Source organism: Hyaena hyaena, unplaced genomic scaffold (genome assembly GCF_003009895.1).
Source record: "Hyaena hyaena isolate Hyena2069 unplaced genomic scaffold, ASM300989v1 scaffold_89, whole genome shotgun sequence".
In the NCBI taxonomy this organism is placed as follows: Eukaryota; Metazoa; Chordata; class Mammalia; order Carnivora; family Hyaenidae; genus Hyaena; species Hyaena hyaena.
The window spans coordinates 2,759,346-2,783,121 of NW_024080719.1; the positions used below are offsets into that span (position 1 = coordinate 2,759,346).

The 23,776-nt window shown below is 35.7% G+C and overlaps 1 protein-coding gene across 7 annotated transcripts in view; it reads left to right on the forward strand.

The window, feature by feature from the left end:
• Positions 1-23,776, forward strand: part of ARFIP1 (ADP ribosylation factor interacting protein 1) — a 135,918-nt gene that overhangs the window by 46,993 nt on the left and 65,149 nt on the right. For 6 of the 7 annotated variants that reach the window (XM_039234356.1, XM_039234362.1, XM_039234358.1 and 3 more), the window contains one exon: positions 7,889-7,990. In XM_039234356.1, coding sequence (XP_039090287.1) covers positions 7,889-7,990 — 102 coding nt within the window. Of the gene's footprint in view, positions 1-4,042; positions 4,064-7,888; positions 7,991-23,776 lie in introns of those variants that run through there. The other variant, XM_039234361.1, reaches the window with a different exon arrangement.

Consider the following 23,776-nt stretch of genomic DNA (forward strand, 5'->3'; position numbering starts at 1 on the left):
TTATTTTTCCCTTCACTTTCAAGGCTTAAGTAAGATTTAATTTTACTAATTCTTCACTTGTTTGAAGTCTGTGATAAGATGAACTCTGAAATAAGACTTTAACAAAAATCAGTATTTGTGGGGAGGGCCTAGGTGGATCAAGTTAGTTGAGCATCTCTTGATTTTGACTCAGGTCATGATGCTAGGGTCATGGGATTGAGCCCCATGTTGGGCTCCGCACAGAGCGTGGAGCCTACTTGGGATTTTCCCTCTCTCTCTCTCTCTCTCTAAAATAAAATAATTAAAAATAAATTTAAAAATCAGTATTTTTTAAATAATATATTTAGGAATGCAAGGAAATAAGTTTTTTGGTAAATGTTTTAAGGTTTAATTAAATGTTTGATGTTTACATGTTTAAGGATTTTGCATTATTTTGAAAGTTCTTTTTTCATTGGCCTAACTAGTATATTCCAGTTTGACATTTTAGTCTTTGATTATAACTGTCTCAAAATAATTAAAGTGCACTAATTTTGAGATATTGATAATTAACTTTTTTTTGTTGCTATTCCACACATTTCCCCCCGGTTTGTTTTACTACAGTGATATCCACAAGAAGTAACAAATGTGTTTTTCTGTACTCCTTAGGTGGGTCAAAGGAGAGAGTGGATGTGGAGCACAAATGTGTAATAATTATTTTAACACCTTCCCAACTACAAATCTGACTTCTGGTGTAACTCATGGCACTCCTTGCCATGCAATAAACATTTATTGAGAACCTCTTGCTTGCCAAATCCTGGGCTACTCTCTAAGCACACAGATATGGCTAAGAATGTCTCCATCCTCAGGGGCCTTGCTTTATTCTCTCAGATCTTCATTCTTTTGCCCTATGAACACAACAGGGATACAAAGATGTAGAGATAGTCTATTCATTTTTGTGCCAGACAGTACAAACATTATAATGTATAAGATTTACCATGATAAAAAGGTTGTATAACGAGTAGAGTTTAATATAAATGAGTATCTACGGGAAGCAGAACATTTCTAGAGCTGCAAAGAAATAGAGATTTGGCCTAGAATGACCCTAGGATTTATGTTATCCATAAATATTCTAATAGGTTTGATTTTAGAGGGTCCTACAGAAACGGGCACATTGTTGGTGTATAAAAATGTAACCGATTTCTTTATGTTGATTTTGTACGCTGCAACTTTGCTGAATTCATGGATCAGTTCTAGTAGGCTTCTGGTGGAATCTGTCGGGTTTTCTATGTAGAGTATCATGTCGTCTGCGAAAAGTGAAAGTTTGACTTCTCCTTTGCCAATTTTGATGCCTTTTATTTCCTTTTGTTGTCTGATGGCTGATGCTAGGACTTCCAGCACTATGTTAAGCAACAGTAGTGAGAGTGGACATCCCTGTCGTGTTCCTGATTTCAGGGGAAAGCTCTCAGTTTTTCCCCGTTGAGGATGATGTTAGCTGAGGGCTTCTCATAGATGGCTTTTATGATGTTTAAATAAATTCCTTCTATCCCGACTTTCTCGAGGGTATTTATTAAGAAGGGATGCTGTATTTTGTCAAATGCTTTTTCTGCATCTGTTGACAGGATCATATGGTTTTTATCTTTTCTTTTGTTAATGTGGTTTATCACATTGATTGATTTGTGAATATTGAACCAGCCCAAAATTCACAAAATAATGATTTGTGAATTTTGTAACCCAAGAATGAATCCCAGTTGATCATGGTGGATAATTCTTTTTATGTGCTGTGGAATTCGATTTCAAGTATCTTGTTGAGGATATTGCATCCGTATTCATCAAGGATATTGGCCTGTAGTTCTCTTTTTTTGGTGGGTCTCTGTCTGGCTTGGGAATCAAAGTGATGCTGGCTTCATAAAATGAGTCTGGAAGTTTTCCTTCAATTTTTTTTTCTGTTTGTTTGTTTGGAATAGCTTGAGAAGAATGGGTATTAATTCTGTTTTAAATGTCTGGTAGAATTCCCCAGGGAAGCCATCTGGCCCAGGGCTCATATTAATGGGAGATTTTTGATAACTGATTCAATTTGTTCACTAGTTATGGGTCTGTTCAGATTTTCTATCTCTTCCCATGTGAATTTTGGTAGTGGGTGTGTGTTTAGGAATTTGTCCATTTCTTCTAAGTTGTTCAATTCATTGGCATATAATTTTTCATAGTATTCCCTGATAATTGCTTGTATTTCTGAGGGGTTGGTTGTAATAAATCATTTTCATTCATGATTTTGTCTATTTGGGTGCTCTCTCTTTTCTTTTTGAGAAGCCTGGCTAGAGGTTTGTCAATTTTGTTTATTTTTTCAAAAAACCAACTCTAGGTTTCATTGATCTGTTCAACTCTTTCTTTGGTTTCTATATTGTTTATTTCTGCCCTGATTTTTATTATTTCTCTTCTACCGGGTTTGGGGTGCACCTGTTGCTCTCCCTCTAGTTCCTTTAGGTGCGCTGTTAGATTTTGCACTTGCGCTTTCTCTAATTTCTTGAAATAGGCCTGGAGTGCAATGTACTTTCCTCTTAGGACTGCCTTTGCCGCATTCCATAGAGTTGGGATTGTTGTATTTTCATTTTCATTTGTTTCCATATAATTTTTAATTTCTTCTCTAGTTGCCTGATTGGCCTATTCGTTCTTTAGCAGGGTGTTCTTTTAACCTCCATGGTTTTGGAGGTTTTCCAGGCTTCTTCCTGTGATTGATTTCAAGTTTCATCACATTGTGATCTGAAACTGTGCATGGTATGATCTCAATTCTTTTACATTTATTGAGGGCTGCTTTATGTCCCAGTATGTGATCTATCTTGGAGAATGTGCCATGTGCACTTGAGAAGAAAGTGAATTCCATGGCCTCAGGATGTAGAGTTCTAAATATGTCTGTCAGATACATCTGGTCCAATGTGTCATTCAAGTCCATTGTTTCTTTAGTGATTTTCTGTCTAGTTGATCTATCCATTGCTGTAAGATATGAACAGATACTTCTCCAAAGAGGACATTCAGATGGCCAAAAGACACATGAAACAAAGCTCAGCATCTCTCCTCATCAGGGAAATACAAATCAAAACCACTGAGATACCACCTCATGCCAGTCAGAGTGGCTAAAATGAGCAAATCAGAGGACTCTACATGCTGGCGAGGATGTGGAGAAACAGGCACCCTCCTACACTGTTGGTGGAAACATAAACTGGTGCAGCCCCTCTGGAAAACAGTGTGGAGATTCCTAAAATATTAACAATAGAACTCCCCTATGACCCATCAATAGCACTGCTAGGAATTTACCCAAGGGACCCAGGAGTGCTTATGCATAGGGGCACATGTATCCCAGTGTTCATAGCAGCACTCTCAAGAATAGCCAAAACATGGAAAGAGCCTAAGTGTCCATCAACAGACAAATGGATCAAGAAGATGTGGTTTATCTATACGATGGAATACTACATGGCAATGAGAAACAATGAAATCTGGCCATGTGTAGCAACATGGATGGACCTTGAGGGTGTTATGCTGAGCGAAATAAGTCAGGCAGAGAAGGACAGATACCATATGTTTGCATGTATAGGAGGATTAGGAGGAACTTAACAGAGGACCGTGGGGGAGAAGAAGGGGAAAATAGTGTGGGAGAGGGAGGGAGGCAAACCATGAGAGACTGTTGAATGCTAAGAACTAACTGAGGGCTAATGGGGGTGGGGAGGCGGGGAAGGGGAGTGATGGGCATGGAGGAGGGCACTTGTGGGGATGAGCACTGGGTGTTATATGGAAACCAACTTGACAGTAAACTATTTTTAAAAGTTTAAAAAAATAAATAAAATAAAATTTAAGGAAAAGAAAGAGGGGCACATACTTACTGTTCTAGGTATTTACTAAAGAGTCTAGTTTGTCTCTCAAACTGAATCAGTGGTATTTTTCCCCAGAGCAGTGACTACCTTATCTGTTTTTTATATTCTCTAGCATTTAGTAAGAATGCCTTGCACATAACAAGTTTCACTTACTGTTGGGTAAATTTGTCTATACCAGTGTTTTTCAAAGTGTGGTCTGGAAGTCCTAGAGGTCCCCAGGAATATTTCAGGGAGTCTACAAGGTAAAACCTTTCGACATTACTGATAAGACATTTGCGTTGTTTGCATTTTTCATTGCCGTGTCATTTGCGCTGATGGTGCACAAGAATAGATAAATAAAACCTCTGATGTCTTAGCAGGAATCAAGGTGGTAGTAGTAGTCATATTCTCCACCATTAATGTACTTCTATTTTTAAAAAATTACCAGTTTCACTTAAGAATGTCTTTAATGAAGCAATAGAAGTTTTCAATCTTACTCAGTCTTTTTAACATCCTGTGGGATGAAATGGGACGTATACATAAAACACTCTTGCTGCATGACAGTAGTCATTTGTTGTCTTGAAGAAAAGCACAGATATGGTTGAGTTGTTAGCTGACCTGACTACAGAAGCAAACTGGCTAATATTCAGACTTGGGCATTTGGGAGACATTCTTTTGGAAAACCTGTTTAAGTAAAATAATGGACATTATTTTTGGCCAGTGGTCAACTTTAAGTTTTCCAGCAAGAATTAGAATTTTGGAAAATTTGAACCCACCAACCTGAGCTTGACAGCTTCTTAGTACTTAAAAAATGTTTTTTATAAGATCAGATATAAAAGAAAGACTTTTTATTATATAAGACTTTTTGGATGATATGTGTAAATCATTAAACCAGTGTTTTCTGAATTACCAATGCATGATGTTACCAAATCATGCATATGTAAAAGACACATTCAAAGTACACGGTAGACCAATGGATTTTAATGCTATAGATTATGAAAGATGTTCATCATTATGGTATTATGATTTTATATTCCACATTGTAGTTAACTTTTAAGAAATGACCACTTGGTGGGGCGCCTGGGTGGCACATCAGTTGAGTATCCAACTTCAGCTCAGGTCCATGATCTTATAGCTTGTGGGTTCGAGCCCCACATTGGGCTATGTGCTGACAGCTCAGAGCCTAGAGCCTGCTTCGGATTCTGTCTCCCTCTCTCTCTGCCCCTTCCCTGCTCCCAGTCTCTCTCTCTCTCTCTCAAAATAAATAAACAATAATAAATTTAAAAAAGAAATGACCACTTGTCAAGTTTTGATATAGTATCAAAAAAGTATATCCACAGTTTTTTTAAAAGACAGTAGCCACATAAGCCAGATTTTTTTTTCATATGCTTCTATCAAAACAACATATTGCAACAGATTGGATGTGGGAATAGAGGGAAGAGTCGGAGCTGTATTTTCATAAAGGCAGAACAGTTCAGAAATTTGCAAAAACATGTAACAGTGCTACTGGTCTCACTAAGTTTTTGTTGTTTTAAATATAATTATTTTCATATTAAGATTTTATGTTAACATATTGGGTATATAATTATTAGTCCTCCCCCCCCCTTTTTTTTTTTAAAGAGGGAGCAAGCTGGGGAGAGGGCTAGAGGGAGGGAGAGAGAGAGAGAGAAAATTCTAAGCAAGTTCCATCTTAGCACAGAGCCTGTTGCAGGGCTTGAGCCCATAATGCTGGGATCATGACCTGAGCTGAAATCAGGATTTGGATGCTCAACTGACTAAGCCATCTAGGCATCCCTGTAATTATTAGTTTAAAATGGATTAATAAATACATTTTTAATTTACAGCATTATTTTCTAATATAGTAAACATTGTTAGATATAACCTACATAAATAAAGCTTTGGGGGATACATAATGATTTTTAAGAATGTCACTGGGTCTAGGGGTGCCTCCGTGGCTCAGTCAGTTGAGTGTCCAACTTCAGCTCAGGTCATGATCTCCCATCTTAAGTGGGTTTGAGCCCTGCTTTGGGCTCTGTGCTAACAGCTTCAGATTCTGTCTCCATCTCTCTCCGCCCCTCCCCCACTCATACCTCTCTCTCTCTCTCTCTCTCTCTCTCTCTCTCTCTCTCTTNCTCTCTCTCTCTCTCTCTCTCTCTCTCTCTCTCTCTCTCTCTCTCTTTCTCTCTCTCTCTAATATAAATAAGCATTTAAAAAAAAAAAAGAAGAAGAATGTAAATGGATCCCTAGGGCACCTGGATGGCTCAGTTAAGCTTCTGACTTTGGCTCAGGTCATGATCTCACTGTGGGTTTGAGCCCTGTGTTGAGCCTATTTCAGATTCTGTCTCCATCTCTCTCTGCCCCTCCCCCACTTGCACTCTGTGTGTATGTGTCTTTCTCTCTCAAAAATAAACATTAAAAAAAAAAGAATGTAAAGGTGTCCTGAGCCCAAAAAGTTTGAGAACTGCTGGTCTGTAGCATTATGAATAGATTTAAGTCCTACCTTATATATTGGACAGTATCTTCTGTCTCACATACTTAATGAAATACACACTATATGAAAAGTATTTTGGGTATCATTGAATATTTTAATAAGGCCTTTTTATATTTCATGGAATTAGAGACTAGACCACAAACTGATTTGCATTCATACTTGCTTTTAGTAGTATAACTTACCCTATTTTAATTCCCTAAATTATAAAAGTTTACTGCAGTTTTTTTTTTTTTTTTTTTTTTTTAAGTTTTCTGGCCTTGGTGTGCCTGGGTGGCTCAGTCGATTAAGCATCTGACTCTTGTTCTCGGATCAGGTCTTGATCTGGGGGTCATGAGTTCAAGCCCTGTGTTGGCCTCTGTGCTGGGTGTGATGTCTACTTTAAAAAAAAAATGAAGTTTTTTTTTAAATAAAGTTTTCTGGCCTTGAACCTTTCCTTAACCCCTTATAAATTACTAATGCATGAGCTAGATATGACAACACTATCTTAGTTATTTTAATCTTGAAATTATTTCAGAGAAAATCAAAGAACCTCTTATGCCCTTGGCAGTAAGATTCAGTTCTGTAAATAAAACACACACACACATTTTAGTTGTTTGGTTTGGTTTTGATAATTCTGTGCAGTGAAGAATCAGGGGTAACAGGATTCAGGTCTCTGAGTGTTAGAACATATAGTCTTAGATATCGATTGTGTTCCTAACATGTATTTTATTCTAGTGGGCACTGTTGATATAAGTGTGTGTGTGTGTGTGTATGTGTAACACTTTTAAAGCCATTACTGGTTTAAACGGGAAGAGGGGTAAGGAGGAGAGAAGGACACCTGTTCTCTGTGAATAATGGAATAATTGGTTTAGTTATTTACTCTGAAGTTTTTTAATTTTTAAAGTGAGGGAAACTAGATAATTTTTAAGATCCTTTACAGGTATAAAATTCTTTTAACTTGTAGCCACACAGGTTTTTTACAGTCACATATGACCGGAGCAAAAAAAGTTTATACTAACCAAAATTGACTTTCTATTACTGATTAACCATATTAAGTTTTGAAAGAGATTTATATTTTATAGAAAATGTTATAAAATTAAGGAATGCATTTTTTAAACATTATTTGACTTTTAGAACAGTAAAGCCAGAATGTAAAATTTTAATTCTCCTAGTATACAGATTTAAACTTTTTCATTATATCAGAGAAACTCTTTAGACAAAAGCTGACTTAGAAGCCCATTATGTACAACAGGAAAAGTAGAGCTGCTGTAGTTGCGTTAATAATCAAGTGTGGCTTTTTGTGATATTTTTTCAGTTGTAACTGGTAGCCTTATTATAATACTATTTATGAGGCAATTTATTATTGCCCCCGGGATCTGTGAGTAATTTGTTCTTAAATAAGAAATTTAAGTTGACTCCAGTTTTAAAAGCCAGATACATTTTTTATTATATTAATATCATATTTATTATGTGTTCGGTAGGTTGTGATTATTTTTTAAAATACTATAATCATGGCTATAAGTGCTATAGAACAGTCTTTTGAATACTTGCCTCTTATGATTTGGTGCTATTTACAGCTGTTTCTTTTCTTGTTTCGTTTTGTTTTGTTTTGTTTTAGGAGTCTAGCATGGCTCAGGAATCTCCCAAAAATTCAGCAGCAGAAATTCCAGTGACTAGTAATGGAGAAGTTGATGACTCTCATGAACATGGTTTTAATAGGGTAAGAATACTTTCCTTTCTTTTGATACAGAGAACCATGATAAGCCCTTAAATGTTCAGATGAAAGTAACAGACTTTAATATAGGAATATTTTCTTAGTTTGGCTGAAGTGTTAGGAATCTACTGTTACCACGTAGGGATGACTTAGGTGGGTTATGTTGGTGATTTGTCAAGATTAAGCTCCTAGCCAGTAAGCATTTGGCTTTGATGCTAGCATCAGCAATTATGTTACATGACCAGAACAAACTATATCTGATGATTTTGGCAGAGGACTTTATGAAACTATTTAATATGATTTGTGATAAGAAAAAATATTAACTATAGATTATCCTTTCAAAAATTGGATATTCAAAAAAGAATATCCTTTTCTGTGTGTCCTTCATACATATTTCCTATGTAGGCTTCTCCTGACTTTGCCATTTACTTTCTAAAGTGACATACTTGACCTGGTGGAAAACGAAAGTTGCAATGCTTTCAATTTTGAGTTGCCTCTCATTTGAAATTAAAATTTAATGCATTTTAAATTCAAACACCATGGGTTTGAAGATAATTTGGGTGCACATTTTAGCTATGTCATTTCTAGCAGTGTAACCTTGGGCAGGTGTTTAATCTCTTCTACTTTTTGTTTTATGATCTCTGTAAATGAGAATCTTATTTCATGGGGATATTGATATTAAGTGAGATAAAATAAGTAATATGCCTAGGGTAGTCCTAGGAATGATAATAATGGTTATTATTTCTGGAGATACTTACATTAAATATCCTTTTTTATGACATTTGATACATTTGTACAACTTTTAAAATATAAGTTCATATTTTTGAAAAAGGAATAATTGAAAGAAACAAGTTATTTTATAGTGTTTATAATTTAATTTTTAAATAAATTTATTTAATGTTTATTTATTTTTGAGAGAGAGAGACCAAGTGTGAGCCGGGGAGGGACAGAGAAAGAGGGAGACACAGAATCCAAAGCAGGCCCCAGGCTCTGACCTGTCAGCACCAAACCCAACGCAGGGCTCGAACCCACAAGTTGCAAGATCGTGACCTGAGCTGAAATCAGACACTCAACCTACTGAGCCACCCAGGCACCCCAAATTAAATTATAGTTTAAATAGAACTCTTTTTCTTATGCTGAAGAATAAAATCCTTTATTTTAACATAATTTGACGTTTTGGGTCAGATAAATTCCTTGTTGTAGAGGATTGGCCTCTGCATGCATCCCTGGCCTCTTCCTCCTCTTGGGACAAGCAAAAATGTCTCCAGACATTGCCAAATGACCCCTGGTTTGAGGAGGAACTTACCTCTGGTTGAGAACCACTGTTTTAGATGGTTTTAATTGATTTTACTAAATTCTACTGAATTTCACTTATTTTTGCCTTCACAGTTTTTTAGAAGGAATGAATGTGTCTTCAAACTTGAGGGTTATTTTAATTGTGAGTACTTCAATTTGGTGTCTAAGCACCTGTGGCCTTAATATAGAGGAACTCACAGAATAAAGAGACTCTTAAATTCTGGGCACACAAAGGAAATTTTCACTTAAGGTTTTAGTCTTTCTTGTGGTTGAAAGTACTAAGACTGACCTGCATAATAAGCTAATTCAGGTTATCATCATTAGACTCTTGGCAATTACTTTATAAACTTCTGTTAATTCAAATAGCTCATTATACCAAGATTTTAGTTAATGATTGCTTCATTTTATTTTTGGTGTGACAGTCCTTTTGCAGACTTATTCTGCAAATAGTTATTGAGTATCTGCTGTGTACCACACACTGGATATAGTAATGAGTATAAATAACAACAATACTGCTATGAGGAAGTTGATATTCTAATAGACAGTGTAATGACTTTTGTCCAAGAAAAATGACATACATACAAATGCTGCATTGTTTTGGATATTCACCTGCCACCTTAAGTCTGTTTCTTTTTCTTTTTTGTTGGTTTTATTTTGTTTTGAGCCACCACTATGCACAGTAAAACACAAATGTTAAGTGTACAGCTCAATGGAAGCACCACCCACATCAAGATGTAAAACATTTCCAGGACTTTAACTGGCTCCCTCTTGCCTGCTTCGAGGTAGTACATTGCCCTCCCTCTTAGGGTTATCATCATAGATTGCTTTGGACTATTCCTGAACTGCAAATAAGTGGAATCATACAGTATGTACTCTTTTTTTGGCTGGCTTCACTCAACGTTATTTCTGTGAAATGTATTCAATACAAAAAAAAAAAAAAAAGGAAATTCATTCAGTATTGTTGCTTGTGGCAGTATTTCATTCTTTTTCACTGTAATGTGGTTTTTCATTCTATTAATATGTCACAATTTATATATCCATTCTTCAGTTGATGGATACCTAGGTTTCCATTCTGTGGCCATTGTGAATAAAGCTGTCATGACCATTCTGGTACAGGTCTTTTGGTATACGTAGTCACCTATTTCTATTGGATATATACCCTTGTGTGGAATTGCCAGATACATGATGTTTGGCTTTGGTAGATATTGTCAACTAATTTTCCAAAGTGGTTGGACAAATCTTCCAGCAGTGGATAAGAATTCTAATTGTTACACAGCCTTACCATTTCTTAGTATTGTCATGCCTTTTAATTTTAGCAGTTCTGATGGAAGCATAATATTCATCCCTCTAATGACTAATGATATTAAGCATATTTTCGTATTCTTATTGACCACTTGGATATTATCATTTATGAAGTCCTTTTTCAAGTCTTTTGCCCATTTTTCTATTGGGTAGGTGCATTTTTCTAAATTTTTATAGGAGTTCTTTATATATTCTGAATATAAGTCATTTGTTTGGATATGTATATTTCACATACTTCTACTCAGTAACTTGCTTTTGTACTCTATTAATGGTATCTTTTGATGAACAAAAGTTGTTAATTTTAATGAAGTCCAATATCAGTGTTTTATTTTAGTGATTTTTATGACCCTTTTGAGAAATCTTTGCCTATTCCAGTATCATGAAGATACTGTTTTTTCTAAAAGTTTTTTTAAGTTTATTTATTTTGAGAGAGAGGATGTGAGTGGGGGAGGGGCAAAGAGAGAAGGAGAGAGAGAAACCCAAGCAGGCTCTGAGCTGTCAGCATAGAGCCCAAAGCAGGGCTCAAACTCCCGAACCATGAGATCATGACCTCAGCTGAGATCAAGAGTCGGATGCCTAACAGACTGAGCCACCCAGGCAATCCTGAAAGTTTTTTGTTTTGCTTCTCACCCTTAGCTCTATGATTCATCTTTAATTAATTTTTGTGTGTGGTGTGATATAGGGGTCAAGGTTCCTTTTTTTTTTCCCCCCCCTCATATGAATATCTTATTGCTATTCACTGTTTATTGAAAAGACTATCCTTTCTCAACTGGGAGCTTTTACTGTTAATCAGGTGGTCATATATGGTGTGGGCCTGTTTCTGGACTCTGTTTTATTTCTTGGTCTTTTTGTCTACCCTTATAATAATACCACACTATGTTACTTAATTACTATGGTAGTTACTACAGTAAATAAGTCTGGAACAAATATTATCTTTAACCTTAATACCTAGTGGTTAATTCTTCTAGCTCTGTTCTTTTTCTGGGTTGCCTTATAATTAAACTTATTCATGACTCTTCACTTAACCTTTATTTGCCTTTGAATAGCACTGAAGAAAAGTTCTTACCTTTCAAATTTTAACTTTTAGAATAGAGTCTTACTAGAGTGATGTGATTTAAACTTTAAAATATCTCTATAAACTCTTTGCTTATGCAATCAAAACCAGTTAACATGCTGCTTTGTAAGTTTATTCATTGGTTAATGTCAGATTCTTTTTGGACATTTTCCTGCCGGTGTTATTTCACTTCCTTTGGGTGGTAAGAGAAAAGATGTTCTCCTGGAGGTCTCCTTTTATTGGATGTGAACTTTACCGATGGAAAAGGCTCCTTAAGAAGCAGTAACCTGGGGTGCCTGGGTGGCTCAGTCAGTTGAGTGTCCAACTCTTGATTTCAGCTCAGGTCATGAATCCCAGTGTGGGAGATCAAGCTCTGCTTTGGCATCAACAGTGAGTGTGGAGCTTGCTTGAGATTCTCTCTCTGTCTCTCCCTCTCCCCCCGCTCACATGTAGTCTTTCTCTCTGTAAAAATAAAAAATAAAGATAGGGGCGTCTGAATGGCTCAGTTGGTTACTCATCTGACTTCAGCTCAGGTCATGATCTGAACCCCACATCGGGCTCTCTGCTGTCAACACAGAGTCTGCTTCAGATCCTCTGCCTCTCTCTGCCTCCCCTGATCTATCTTTTCCTCTCTCAAAAATAAATAAATATTTTAAAAATAAATATATAATTTAAAAAGAACAATAATCTACTTCAAGTAGTATACACTACTTCACGTCCCTAAAGAAATTCAATATTATAAAATTTGTTTGTACCTGCTCTTATTAAAAATATTTGCATCACAAGAGTCTCTTATTTAATAACCTTGAATTAAAATAAAATTGGCTGTGTGATCCCTTTCACTCTGAGTGAAAATAATATTTCAAAATCATCTTTTGACCATTTTTAATAAATTATACTCAAAATCTTTTAGGCATATATTTACTTCCGTTTTGGCATATTCCTTTATTTTCCTGAGCAATAAAAGGAAAATTGCATTTAGCCTGAAATTCATGTTTATATTTTAATATTGATAAAAATTCATATGGAAAATAAGTGTCCAAATGTTTAGCATTAGGCTGAATTTTATAGACTAGTAAAGAGGTCTCATGTTAAACTGGATCATAACCAGAGTTTCTTAAAGTATTTTATTTATATACATCTTCTTTTATACCTGTTTGTTGTTTAAAATCATGCAATGGTTTTTATTTAAAACTTGCTGCATAATCCACTCTAAAAAATACAGTCTTGTATAAAATTAAGACAGGAGTTTAAAGTTGTGGTATCCTGGCTAACCAGTTGGTGTCACTGTAGCACCGGCAGTGAAATCGTAAATGTTTGTCCTGGTTTTGGTGTCTCATTGCAGAGGTTTCATTTTTCATTTGGTTTCCCCTGTTAGTCTGTCGTACAAGAGCCCTTGGTTAGACTCTTAACATTCACATTTTAATAGAGATTGTAATGAAAGAACTGGTCCTAGAAATCCCCTGGTAGCAACTTGACATATGTTAAGATTTTGAGGTTTATTACTCTTTTTCTTAAGATGAGGAGCAACAGTGATTTAGAGAGGATAGAAGAATAATCTTAGTATCATCACAGTATTTACAGCAAAAATACTTTTTTCTAAATAAAAAGTTGTTTTTTAAAGATTAGTAAAATTTAATCTCTGAAGAATACAAATTATTCTTTGACTTGTAAACTGCATGTTATTTATAATTCTGTTAAAGTGCTGGTCAAAATATTAAATTCATGCAATTCATGCCAGGAATTAAAGAGAAGCAGCAAATATCGGTTCCATGTAGTTGAAACTTCCTGTTAATTAAGTTACACTTGGCAGATTTAGGGAAATTAACTTAGTAGATATGTCTAAAACAAACTTTTTCTGTGGTAGGCCCCAGACTAAAATCCGTAATTTTGGTTTTTCTACCTATGGACATTTTCCTCTAGAAAAAATGTACATATATACAAAACTACCAAATTTTGCATTCGGTTTTGGGGAGTTTAGGACTCCCTGAAGCCTGCCTATGGATCCTTAGTTTCCTGGTTCTTAAAAACCCCTGGTCTATAAGCTTTCAGTTAAATCACAGGATTTCAGTTTAGTAGGAGTACTTTAGAGATCCCCGAGTTCCACTACTTTATTTTACAGTTGAGGAAAAGGGCCCTTGAGGTTGTGATGGAATTACCCATATTAACTGGCTGTACCAAAGGCTTATGTGACTGTAAGTAAAGTGAGGGCAAAAATGTTCCCATTCATTACCTCATCTACAGTGCTGCCACATAATAGATAATCAAGGCTTTCATTTAAATGTTTGGTGAATGAGTAAATGAATAAACACATGTTAAAGCCAGAACTGGAAACGTGTTTCTAGACTTCTGTGGAACAACAGGAAGATGTACTGCTTTTGGACTTGATATATCCATCTTGTGTCCTTAATTTCCCAGCATGCGCCATCATGGTTGTCGTCGTTGTTGTTGAAATTTTGTGTATGTGGTCTTTATTATTGTTGTTTTGGTCTTTAATGCATTTATTGAACTAAGTAGTTTCTCCATTCCCCTGTACATACAGGTCTGGATAATAAACTCTAGCAGTCTGGAAATTTGAAAAGGAATATAAGAATAGGAATTGTCAGAACACTTGTTTTGGACAGATTTCCTCCCCTCCCTTCAATGTTGTAACTGTCCATTTACTTATCTGCGTTTCCTAAGAGATTGAAATCACCTTTAGGGCAGAAACCTGTGTGTACACAGCACAGTTTATGATTCACAATAGTTGCTCAATAAAGGAAGTAATTCCAGTATAAAGACTTAAAATTTAACATGTTTTTACTTCAACCATCCTACACTAGAATTTGAGTAGCATGTGATGACCATTTGTCTCCGTACTGTATACTATTCAGTATAACATTTCTGCATTACTCACATCTGAAAAATTCAGGAGCTCTGTCAGTAACAACATTGATTAGATGGAGACATTCTCAAAAAGCCAGCTTTTACCAAATGTATATCTTGGACCCTTTTAGAAGTATGGCAAATATTTTTCAAGGATTGTTTAACCCATGCAAATCTAGATTCATTATTAAAAAAAATTTTAATGTTTTTTATTATTTATTTTTTGAGAGAGAGACAGCATGAGCAGAGGAGAGGCAGAGAGAGAGGGAGATACAGAATCTGAAGCAGGCTCCAGACTCTGAGCTGTCAGCACAGAGCCCGATGTGGGGCTCAAACCCACAAACTGCAAGATCATGACCTAAACCGAAATTGGATACTTAACCAACTGAGCCACCAGGAGCCCCTAGATTCATTTTAATATTTATTTCAAAATATTAAAGTAACGAATATAATTCTTAGTACTGTTGCCACAAATTAAGTTTTAAAATATGTGTGTTTATTATAAAGAAATCTATTAAATTAACTCTGGATTGGGATTTCTATTGAAAGATATGAATAAATATAATTTTTAATGAGAGACTGAAGCCTTACCTATCTTAATTATAACATATTATGCCTATAAGATAGATTCTGCCTCTATTTATAAGCAAATGCTATCATAAGTTTTTTTTAATATAGTAGGAATTGTTCTGATTGTAGATATGTACACACATTTCCACAGTGATAAGTCTGAATGAATTCAACATTCCCTTGATACAAATTGGTATGTGATTTCATTCTTATCAAACTTCAGTACTACTTAAAATCTAGACTAAGGGGAGTTGGGGATGGGGGTGAGGCCAAGAGGGTAGGCAGTAAACCATCAAAAGATAGCGATTCTGTAAGTTCTTGTTAAATGTTTGTGGAATGAATGAGAGAGGATGAGGGAGAGAGAGAAGACTGCGATCGTGTGTGTGTGTGTGTGTGTGTGTGTGTGTGTGTGTGTAAAATGGAGAAAATAGATGAGTCAGATTTGCTAACTTGATCAAGTGGAATAACCAATACAGGAGGTTATGACCACAAAGTGAGTTATTAGACTTAAAATTCTAGAAATCTTGCTTCCTGAGTGATGGCAAGTTCCCAAAAGTGGCCGTGGGAGTTCTGGTGGCTTAAATAGAATGGGTTATGAAGGATGAAAGTCATTAGAAATATAGAGGTTACTAAAATCTGAGATAGAAGTGTAGGTTGGATTGTACTATGTTAGTCTAGTATATCTTTTATTTGCCCTCACACTTTTTTTGGCCCTTTGTCCAGCTACAAAGGACCAAACTTATATCAAACTACCAACTTTAGGCTTCCTACAAGTATACTAAAAGAAAAAATCATACACCTTGACACATTATTAATACTACAACCAGCCCATCATTCTGTATCAATGTAGGTAGGCAAGCTCATATAATAGATTTTATTTCATTTTAAGTCTTAGATACTTTGTATTAAAAAAATAAGCAACAGACTACATACCATGACATTATACATAGTTTGTTTTTTTGTTTGTTTGTTTTTGATGAGCTATGAAAACTCAGCTTGGACCCTATATTTCAGTTTGGAAAGAATTGAAGACTGAACACAGAATCATTTCATTTTCTCAAAGTGTGCCCAGTGGCATGCAAAAGGTTGACAACACTGAGAATAATAGTAAGAATTAGGGATAGAGCAGGAAGCCCTCAATAAATATTTGGGATTAACTAGAAAGAAGACAGATGACAATGTTAAGGTAGAGAAGAGGGCAGTGAAGTAGTGTGGCCCACAGGGAAATGCTGATGGGAGTCCGTATATTGCACAAGTATGGAAAAACTGTTCTCTGTAACAGAGTTCCTCAAAATGTAGACAAAGGATTACCTGCATCAGAATCATGAGGCTTATTTGTTTGAAATTCTGGTGCCTAGGCTTCACACTCCAACTTAATGAGATCATAATGGACAGCTGAGAAGAATCTAAATTTTAATATGTTCTCACATGGTTCTTACCCAGACTAAAGTTTGAGAACTGGTAGTTTAGAAGTACCAGCAGAAGGCTGAGAAAATGCTGGCCCTACCTTTTACTCACTTGATAAGTAGAATGTTGGAAAATAATCAGCTTTGACTTGAAGTAATTGTGGATAGGCAGAGAGGCCACTATGAGGATGTTAAGGATGTTGCAATAGGTTTATAGTAGTATTGGGGATGTGGAGATCTGTTTGAATAATAGCTTTGCTTCTGCAGATACTCTGTAGGCAGCTGTTAAAACAACAAAGGGGATTTTAAATTACCAAAATTCATAGAACATTTAACAGAAACTTTTCAATTTGTTTCCTTAAAAATTAGGTAAATGTTTTGGAAGGTTTTATACATTTTGAGGGAAGAGATAAGATGCATAAATTGAGAAAATTGCTAGTAAGTGAATATATTAGTATTATATTTACTAGGTGCTAGGAATGAATACTAAAGTGGGACTAGATAGAGAAGCATCCTGGTCTTAGAGAGCTTTTACAGTCTGCAGGAAGAGAGAGAATATAAAAATTAATTAGTTTACAAGTTAATTTTATTTTTTTTTATATTTATTTTGAGAAAGAGAGCATGTGCACGTGTGTGGTCATGCGAGATGGGGAGGGCAGAGAGAGGGAGAGAGAATCCCAAGCAGGCTCCACACTCCCAGGGCAGAGCCTGACATGGGCTTTATCCCACAGACCATGAGATCATGACCTGAGCCGAAATCAAGACTCAGATGTTCAACCAGTTGAGCCACCCTGGCACCCCTACAAATTAATTTTTTTAAATGTTTTTTAAAATTTATTTCTTAGAGAGAAAGAGACGCAGTGTGACCAGGGGAGGGTCAGAGAGAGAGGGAGATAAAAGAATCTGAAACAGGCCCCAGGCTCTGAGCTAGCTGTCAGCACAGAGCCCAATGCAGGGCTCAAACCCAAGAACCGTGAGATCATGACCTGAGCCGAAGTCAGACACTTAACCGACTGAGCCACCTAGGCGCTCCTACAAATTAATTTTAATATTATGTGAAAAGTAATATACGAGGCCAAGTGTAGCATGGTCTGAGAACTGGTAGGAAGAGTATGGAAAGATGACCTGAGGAATTGGTAAGCAAGCTGAATCTGAAGGATGAGCTGTTCAAATGAAAGGTGAAGGATGTTCCCATCAGAGGCAACTTTATTGAGCTGAAAAGGGTGTGAAACTACAGAATTAAAAATTCGCTGTTGTTGCAGTGGAGAATATGGGGCCAGATGTGTGAGAAATGAGGCTAGAGAGGTAAGTAGGGACCAGATTCTGCAACACTTTAAAATCATGTTGAGGAGTTTGGGATTTTACCTAAAAGGCACATTTTTAAAATTTGTGTTTAATGTTTATTTTTATTTTTGAGAGAGAGACAGAATGTGAGCGGGGGAGGGGCAGAGAGGGAGACAAAGAATCCGAAGCAGGCTCCTGGCGCTGACCTGTAATCACAGAACCCGACTCAGGGCTCGAACTCACCATGAGATCATGACCTGAGCCGAAGTTGGACACTTAACTGACTGAGCCACCCAGGTGCCCACAGATTCACATTTTAGACAACTGTCTCTGTGTGCAGTTTGAAGACTGAATTTCAGGGGTGCCTAGACTAGAGACACAGGAGATGGATCGGTTTGGTCGCCGAGGGAAGTAGAGAAGTTAGACCTAAGACTTTCTCTTGTGGAGAACCTAGAACCAGTAAGGAAGACCAAACCATTTTTAAAGAAGTAGATGGGAGGAAAATTGGGAGACTGTAGTGTAAGAAAACTAAGGGAGAAGAGAGTTCATATAATTTATAGACTACTTGGAGAATCCTTACAGATTGTTGGCTGTTAGAGTACACACTTTGAGAATCACTCCTTTACTCAAGATTTCTCCTTCTTGCCATAAGCAAAAGAGGAAGATTAATTAGTAAATCTCTAGTTCTGCTTATCTGTTATAGTGTTGTACATCTTATTAAAGATGTGTGTTTTAAAGCAAATTTGCTAAACATTATGTGTTCTTTATATATTGGTTTTGCACTAGTTCAAAAGTAGATCTCATCATACTAAATTATAGAGTTAAGTTTTTAACCTCATTCCTGTTCTTATCTCTGTGAAAATATGCAAAATAAAGGCAAGTTAGTTTGATTGAAAATTAGCATCCCTTAACAGCTTTATGGAAGCTGTTACTACAGATACTGTTTTGTATCCTCTCAGAAGGACTTAAAATATACATGAAATTTTTTTGCCGAAAGCATTATATTTTGTTTTAGCTTAATTGTTTGGAAATTTATTTTTAAGAAGTATTAAATGCTGAGTATTATCCTAGTGAAAGTTAGGTTAATTCCATTTTATTGTGTAATTGTTAAGCATGGCTTTGCTAAGTCCTAAACTTTGAATTGAATGTCAGTGACATAAAAATGCAAATTAGGGATTTTATGTTGTTGGTTATAGTGGGCTCATTGTCTCTGAAATACTTTCTGGAAACCATAGGGGTAAATGCAGAAGCAGACATTTGAATAGTTACTAAGCTATGTAAGACACGTTAAAAAAGAATTAAAGATCATGTAAAGGCACATTTTAAGTTTTTGTGAATTATGAGGCTAAATTATATTACCTAGAGAATGTGTATTTTACAAAAAATAAAAACAAGTCCAAAGCATGTAAAATACTGAGTGTTATCTTACAAGTCATACATTCTTCTCACATAATTATTTTGTGTTGCATTCAGCTGCTAGACAACTATCAAAATGATAATTCTGTTCAGAATCTGAATGGAGCCATTTGTACCACTTTTGATTAGGCTCCTTTTTGTTAGTGACAGTTTTGGCATAGGAAGACCTTAGTGCTTTTCAGATTTTACAGCTGTTTTACATAAAGGTTGTTTTTCTGGAAGAATTTTTGTTTGTTGAGTAAAGGACCCCTGGGAGACCTTTGGGAGGGGTCTGAGTGAGATGTAAAAGCATCAGGAGACTAGTTGTTGTTTCTTCTAGAGGCCATGCATGACAAGATGGAAGACATCCCTGTACCTTCTTGAAGATTTAGGTAATCTGAGATATCCATCATGTTTACTGTTTAACCTCTTACCAACTACTAGTACTGCTGCGTCTCACTACTGGGAATTTACACAATACTTTGGGACAGGACATATGATTAAAATGAGTAATGTTCTTTCAGATAAGTTCCAAGAATACAGCAAAAATTGTCCTGTACCTACTGTATGCCATTTTTATTTTGTTTGCATCATTTTTTTATTCCTCATATTTTGAGTGATGTTTTTGATACTTACTTTTTTAGGGAGAGCTAAAAGCTGTCAAGACTTCAAGCAAGGCAACATTCAAGGAAACCGTTCCAAAAATAGTTGAGCTTAATGACCAGACTTGCAAAGTTTAAAAAATGTCTTGGTAGTTTGGCAGTATTTATTTTGTAAGTGATAGATTTGTCTTTCAAAGAGAAAAGATAGTCTGGTTTTAATGTAAATATTAATAAAAGGATCGTTAATATTTAAGAATATTAGAAACCACTTGGGGGCACCTGGGTGGTTCACTCGGTTAAGTGTCCAACTTCAGCGTCAGGTCATGATCTTGTGGTTTGTGACTTCAAGCCTGCATTGGCTTGTGCTGACAGTGCAGAGCCTACCAGGGGTTCTCTCTCTCTCTGCCTCCCCCTCCCCCCGCACACACATGCATGCTTTCTCTCAAAAATAAATAAATAAACTTAAAAAAAAAAACTAGAAACTACTGATATAGTATATTAAAAAATAAACTGGAAAGAAAAATATTATTTATTCCATGAGATGAACAGACTCACATTTGGTTTAAAAATAGGAAGTAAATAAAACTGAATGTAATTATTTTTCTTTTTAATTCAAAGTGCTCTTCAAAACAGTATCCAGATGAAAAGAATGTTGTCCTGTGACAAGGTTTTAAGTGCAGTAGAAAAAAAGAGAAAAGGAATAAAAGAGCTCATTTCTTTCATGCTATTAGGAAATTACAAGTCAAGAATGTATTTGCATTAGTGTTTAAACTTCAGCACATTCTGAAATTGTGATTTTTTAAAGGTATTTCTTTAAATCTTTTTGAAAACATAGGAGCTAAATGAACTCTAAGTTTCTAATAAATTGCTTATAGCTATTTACATTTCTGTACGTTATAATTAATATTGTTTCTTGAAGCCTAGTCCTAACTATATTGCTAGTTAGTAACTAATTGAAACCTTTTTGTGTCCAATTTTTTTCATCCGAAAAATAATAGTAATAGTACCACTTAGGATTGTCAAGATTAAATGAGAGATGATACAGACAGTTCTTAGTTTCTGTAGTTTAATATGCATTAATTTCAGTTACCACAAGTTTTTTCCCCAAGTTTGTTTATTTATTTCCAGAGAAAGGGAGGAGAAGGAAGAGAGAGGGAGAAAGAGAATCCCAAGCAGGCTCCACGCTGTCAGCACAGAGCCCAGCACGGGTCTCGAACCATGAACCATGAGATCATAACCTGAGCCGAAATCAAGAATTGGCTGCTTGACCTGAGCCACCAAGGCGCCCCTCAGTTATCACAGTTTAATTAAATGGTGCCAGTCTCCCAACAGCACATCTCAAATTTAAGTCACCATAGTATATTAATTGTAATTGTATAAAGGACAAACTTCACTTCTAGTACTGAAGTCCATAAATCACTGTGTGAATAACAGAGGTGAATCATGATTATTGACTAGTCATGTCACTTCTTTCAAAGTCTCCTGGTGATTGTGATCACTGCATATCTGTTATTCAGTTCATACAGACAACAAACCATGTGGTAGTATTACCATCTTGTCTCTGGGTCATATACTATGTGACATTTTCCACAAGTGGATAATCCAGTGGGAATGGGTGAATAAAGATGGAAGTATAGCAAAGAAATGAAAAATGCTAACACTTGAAGAAGTGAAATTCAAATCAAGCCAAAATGGAGTTATGGAAGAAATAGCAGACCAGAGGGATGTTGACACTGCCTCTGTTGGAGACTCTAGTTTTGATCCAGAAAAACTTAGTGAAGACTCACTGCACAATATAAGCAAGGAAAGAGCTTTAACATCGTGACAACAATATTTAAAGGCCATGGAATAGTCAGCGTTTTCCTTTAATCACTTTGCACAGTTTCAGCATGCTTGATCATTTTTACAGTCCTGCACTGCCATGGGAAGAGAGGACTGCCTATACGTTAAAGTGCTTAGAGCAATTCCTAGCACATAGGAAGTGTTCAAGAAATGTTTTTCACTGTAGTTATTAGCAATAGCATTAATTAGTTATAAAGATGATTGTAGTAAGGGAGAGGGATGGCTAACATTAACTGAGTGCCTAAAAATATGTATTGGGTGCTTTGTTTATATTAATTACCTCACCTGATTTTCATAGAACTCTGAGATAATTTTTAGCTTCTTTTTACAGCTGAGCAAACAGGGACTAACAAAGTTTTTAAGCACTTGCCCAGGATCATATAGCCACCAAATAGGAAAGCTGGTATTCAGATGAAGTCTGCCTGAATTATCTTTCCAGGTCTTTCATGTTTCTGGTAATAGTTGGTTCTTGATGAGACTATGACAATCTTTAAAAAGTAATTTAAGAGTCTTTGCTCTTGATAAACATCTTTAAAATGTGCTATACAAAATTCAAAAGAGATTCCATGAGGAATTCTAATTAGGGCAGAGAAAGCAAGGTTAAATCTTTGTGGCTTACTTGTATTTATTATTGTGGTGTTGTGCTGTTTTTTTATTATGTTCATTATTTTTTGTTTGCCCCCATAATGGTTAGAAATAAGATTTTTAAAATTAAAAAAATTGTTCTAGCTTTGCTTGGATGACAAATTATTGCAGTAGGTACCTTTTTAAATTTTTATTTATTTTTCAATTTACATCCAAGTTAGTTAGGAGTAGGTACCTTTTTTAAGGCCAATTCAAAGAGATGTTCCTGGTAAAACTGATGTTAATTAGTTTTCTATTTTGGGGTAAACCTGTCACCTTCACTGGATTATCTAACAATTTCTTTTGGTCTTGCTAATGAATCTGGATGTTGAGCATGCATTGGTTTTACCACAATTTTTAAAATATTTTTTATTAAATATTCAATATAAAAGAATGTTGACACAAAAGTATAAGGTACAAGAATAACAACACAAGTGAAAGGCATCAAGATTAGAAAGGAAGAGATAAAACTATTTCTATTTGCAGACATCGTGGTCTTGTGTATAGAAAATCCTAAGGAATACACACACACACACACACAAAAACTATTAAAACTAATAAGTTCAGCAAAGTTGTCAGATATAAGAGCATTATGCAAAAACTAATTTATTTTTAAGGAATGAATAAGAATAAATAATCCAAAAACAAAATTAAGAAAACAATTCTAATACTCAGGAATATATGCAAGACTTAATACACTGAAAGCTATAGAACATTGTTTAAAAAAGAAAAAAAGGTAAGTATCTAAGTAAGTGGAAGGACATCTCATGTTTATGGATCAGAAGACTTAACTTGTGAAAGTGGCAGTGCTCCCCAAATTGATCATATTCAGCATAATCTCTATCAAATCCTGGTTTATTTTTTTTTGTTTTTTGTTTTTTGGATTTTTTTTGTAGAAATTGGCAAACTGATCAAATGTAAATGCAAGAATAGCCAAAAGAGCCTTGAAAAGATGGACAGAGTTTTAAGACTCACTGATTTTAAAACTTACTACAAAGCTACAATAATGAAAACAGGATGGGACTGGCATAAGGAGACATAGGTCAGTGGAGCAGAACTGAGAGTACAGAAATGGACCCTTAAATTCGTAGTCAGTTAAGTTTCAGCAAGGGTGCCAGGAGTTTCCAATGAGGAGAGGACAGTCTTCAACAAACAGTGCTGGGACAGCTGGATCTCCATATGCAGAGAATGAAGCTGGATGCAGACCTCACGCAATGCTCAAGAATTAACTCAAGGGGCGCCTGCCTGGCTCAGTCAGTGGGACATGCTACTCGTGATCTTGGGGTTGTGCATTTGGGCCCCATGTTGGGTGTTGAGATTGCTTAAACATAAAATCTTTAAAAAAAAAAAAAAAAAACTTCAAAGTTGATCAAAGATTTAAATATAAGAGCTGAAATTATAAAAGCACAAGCAACAAAAGAAAAAGTAGATAAACTGGACTTAATAAAAATGTAAAACTTTTATGCATCAAAGAACACCATGAAGAAAGTAAAAAGGCAGCCCACAGAATGGGAGAAAATATTTATAAATCATATATCTGATGAGGGAATTG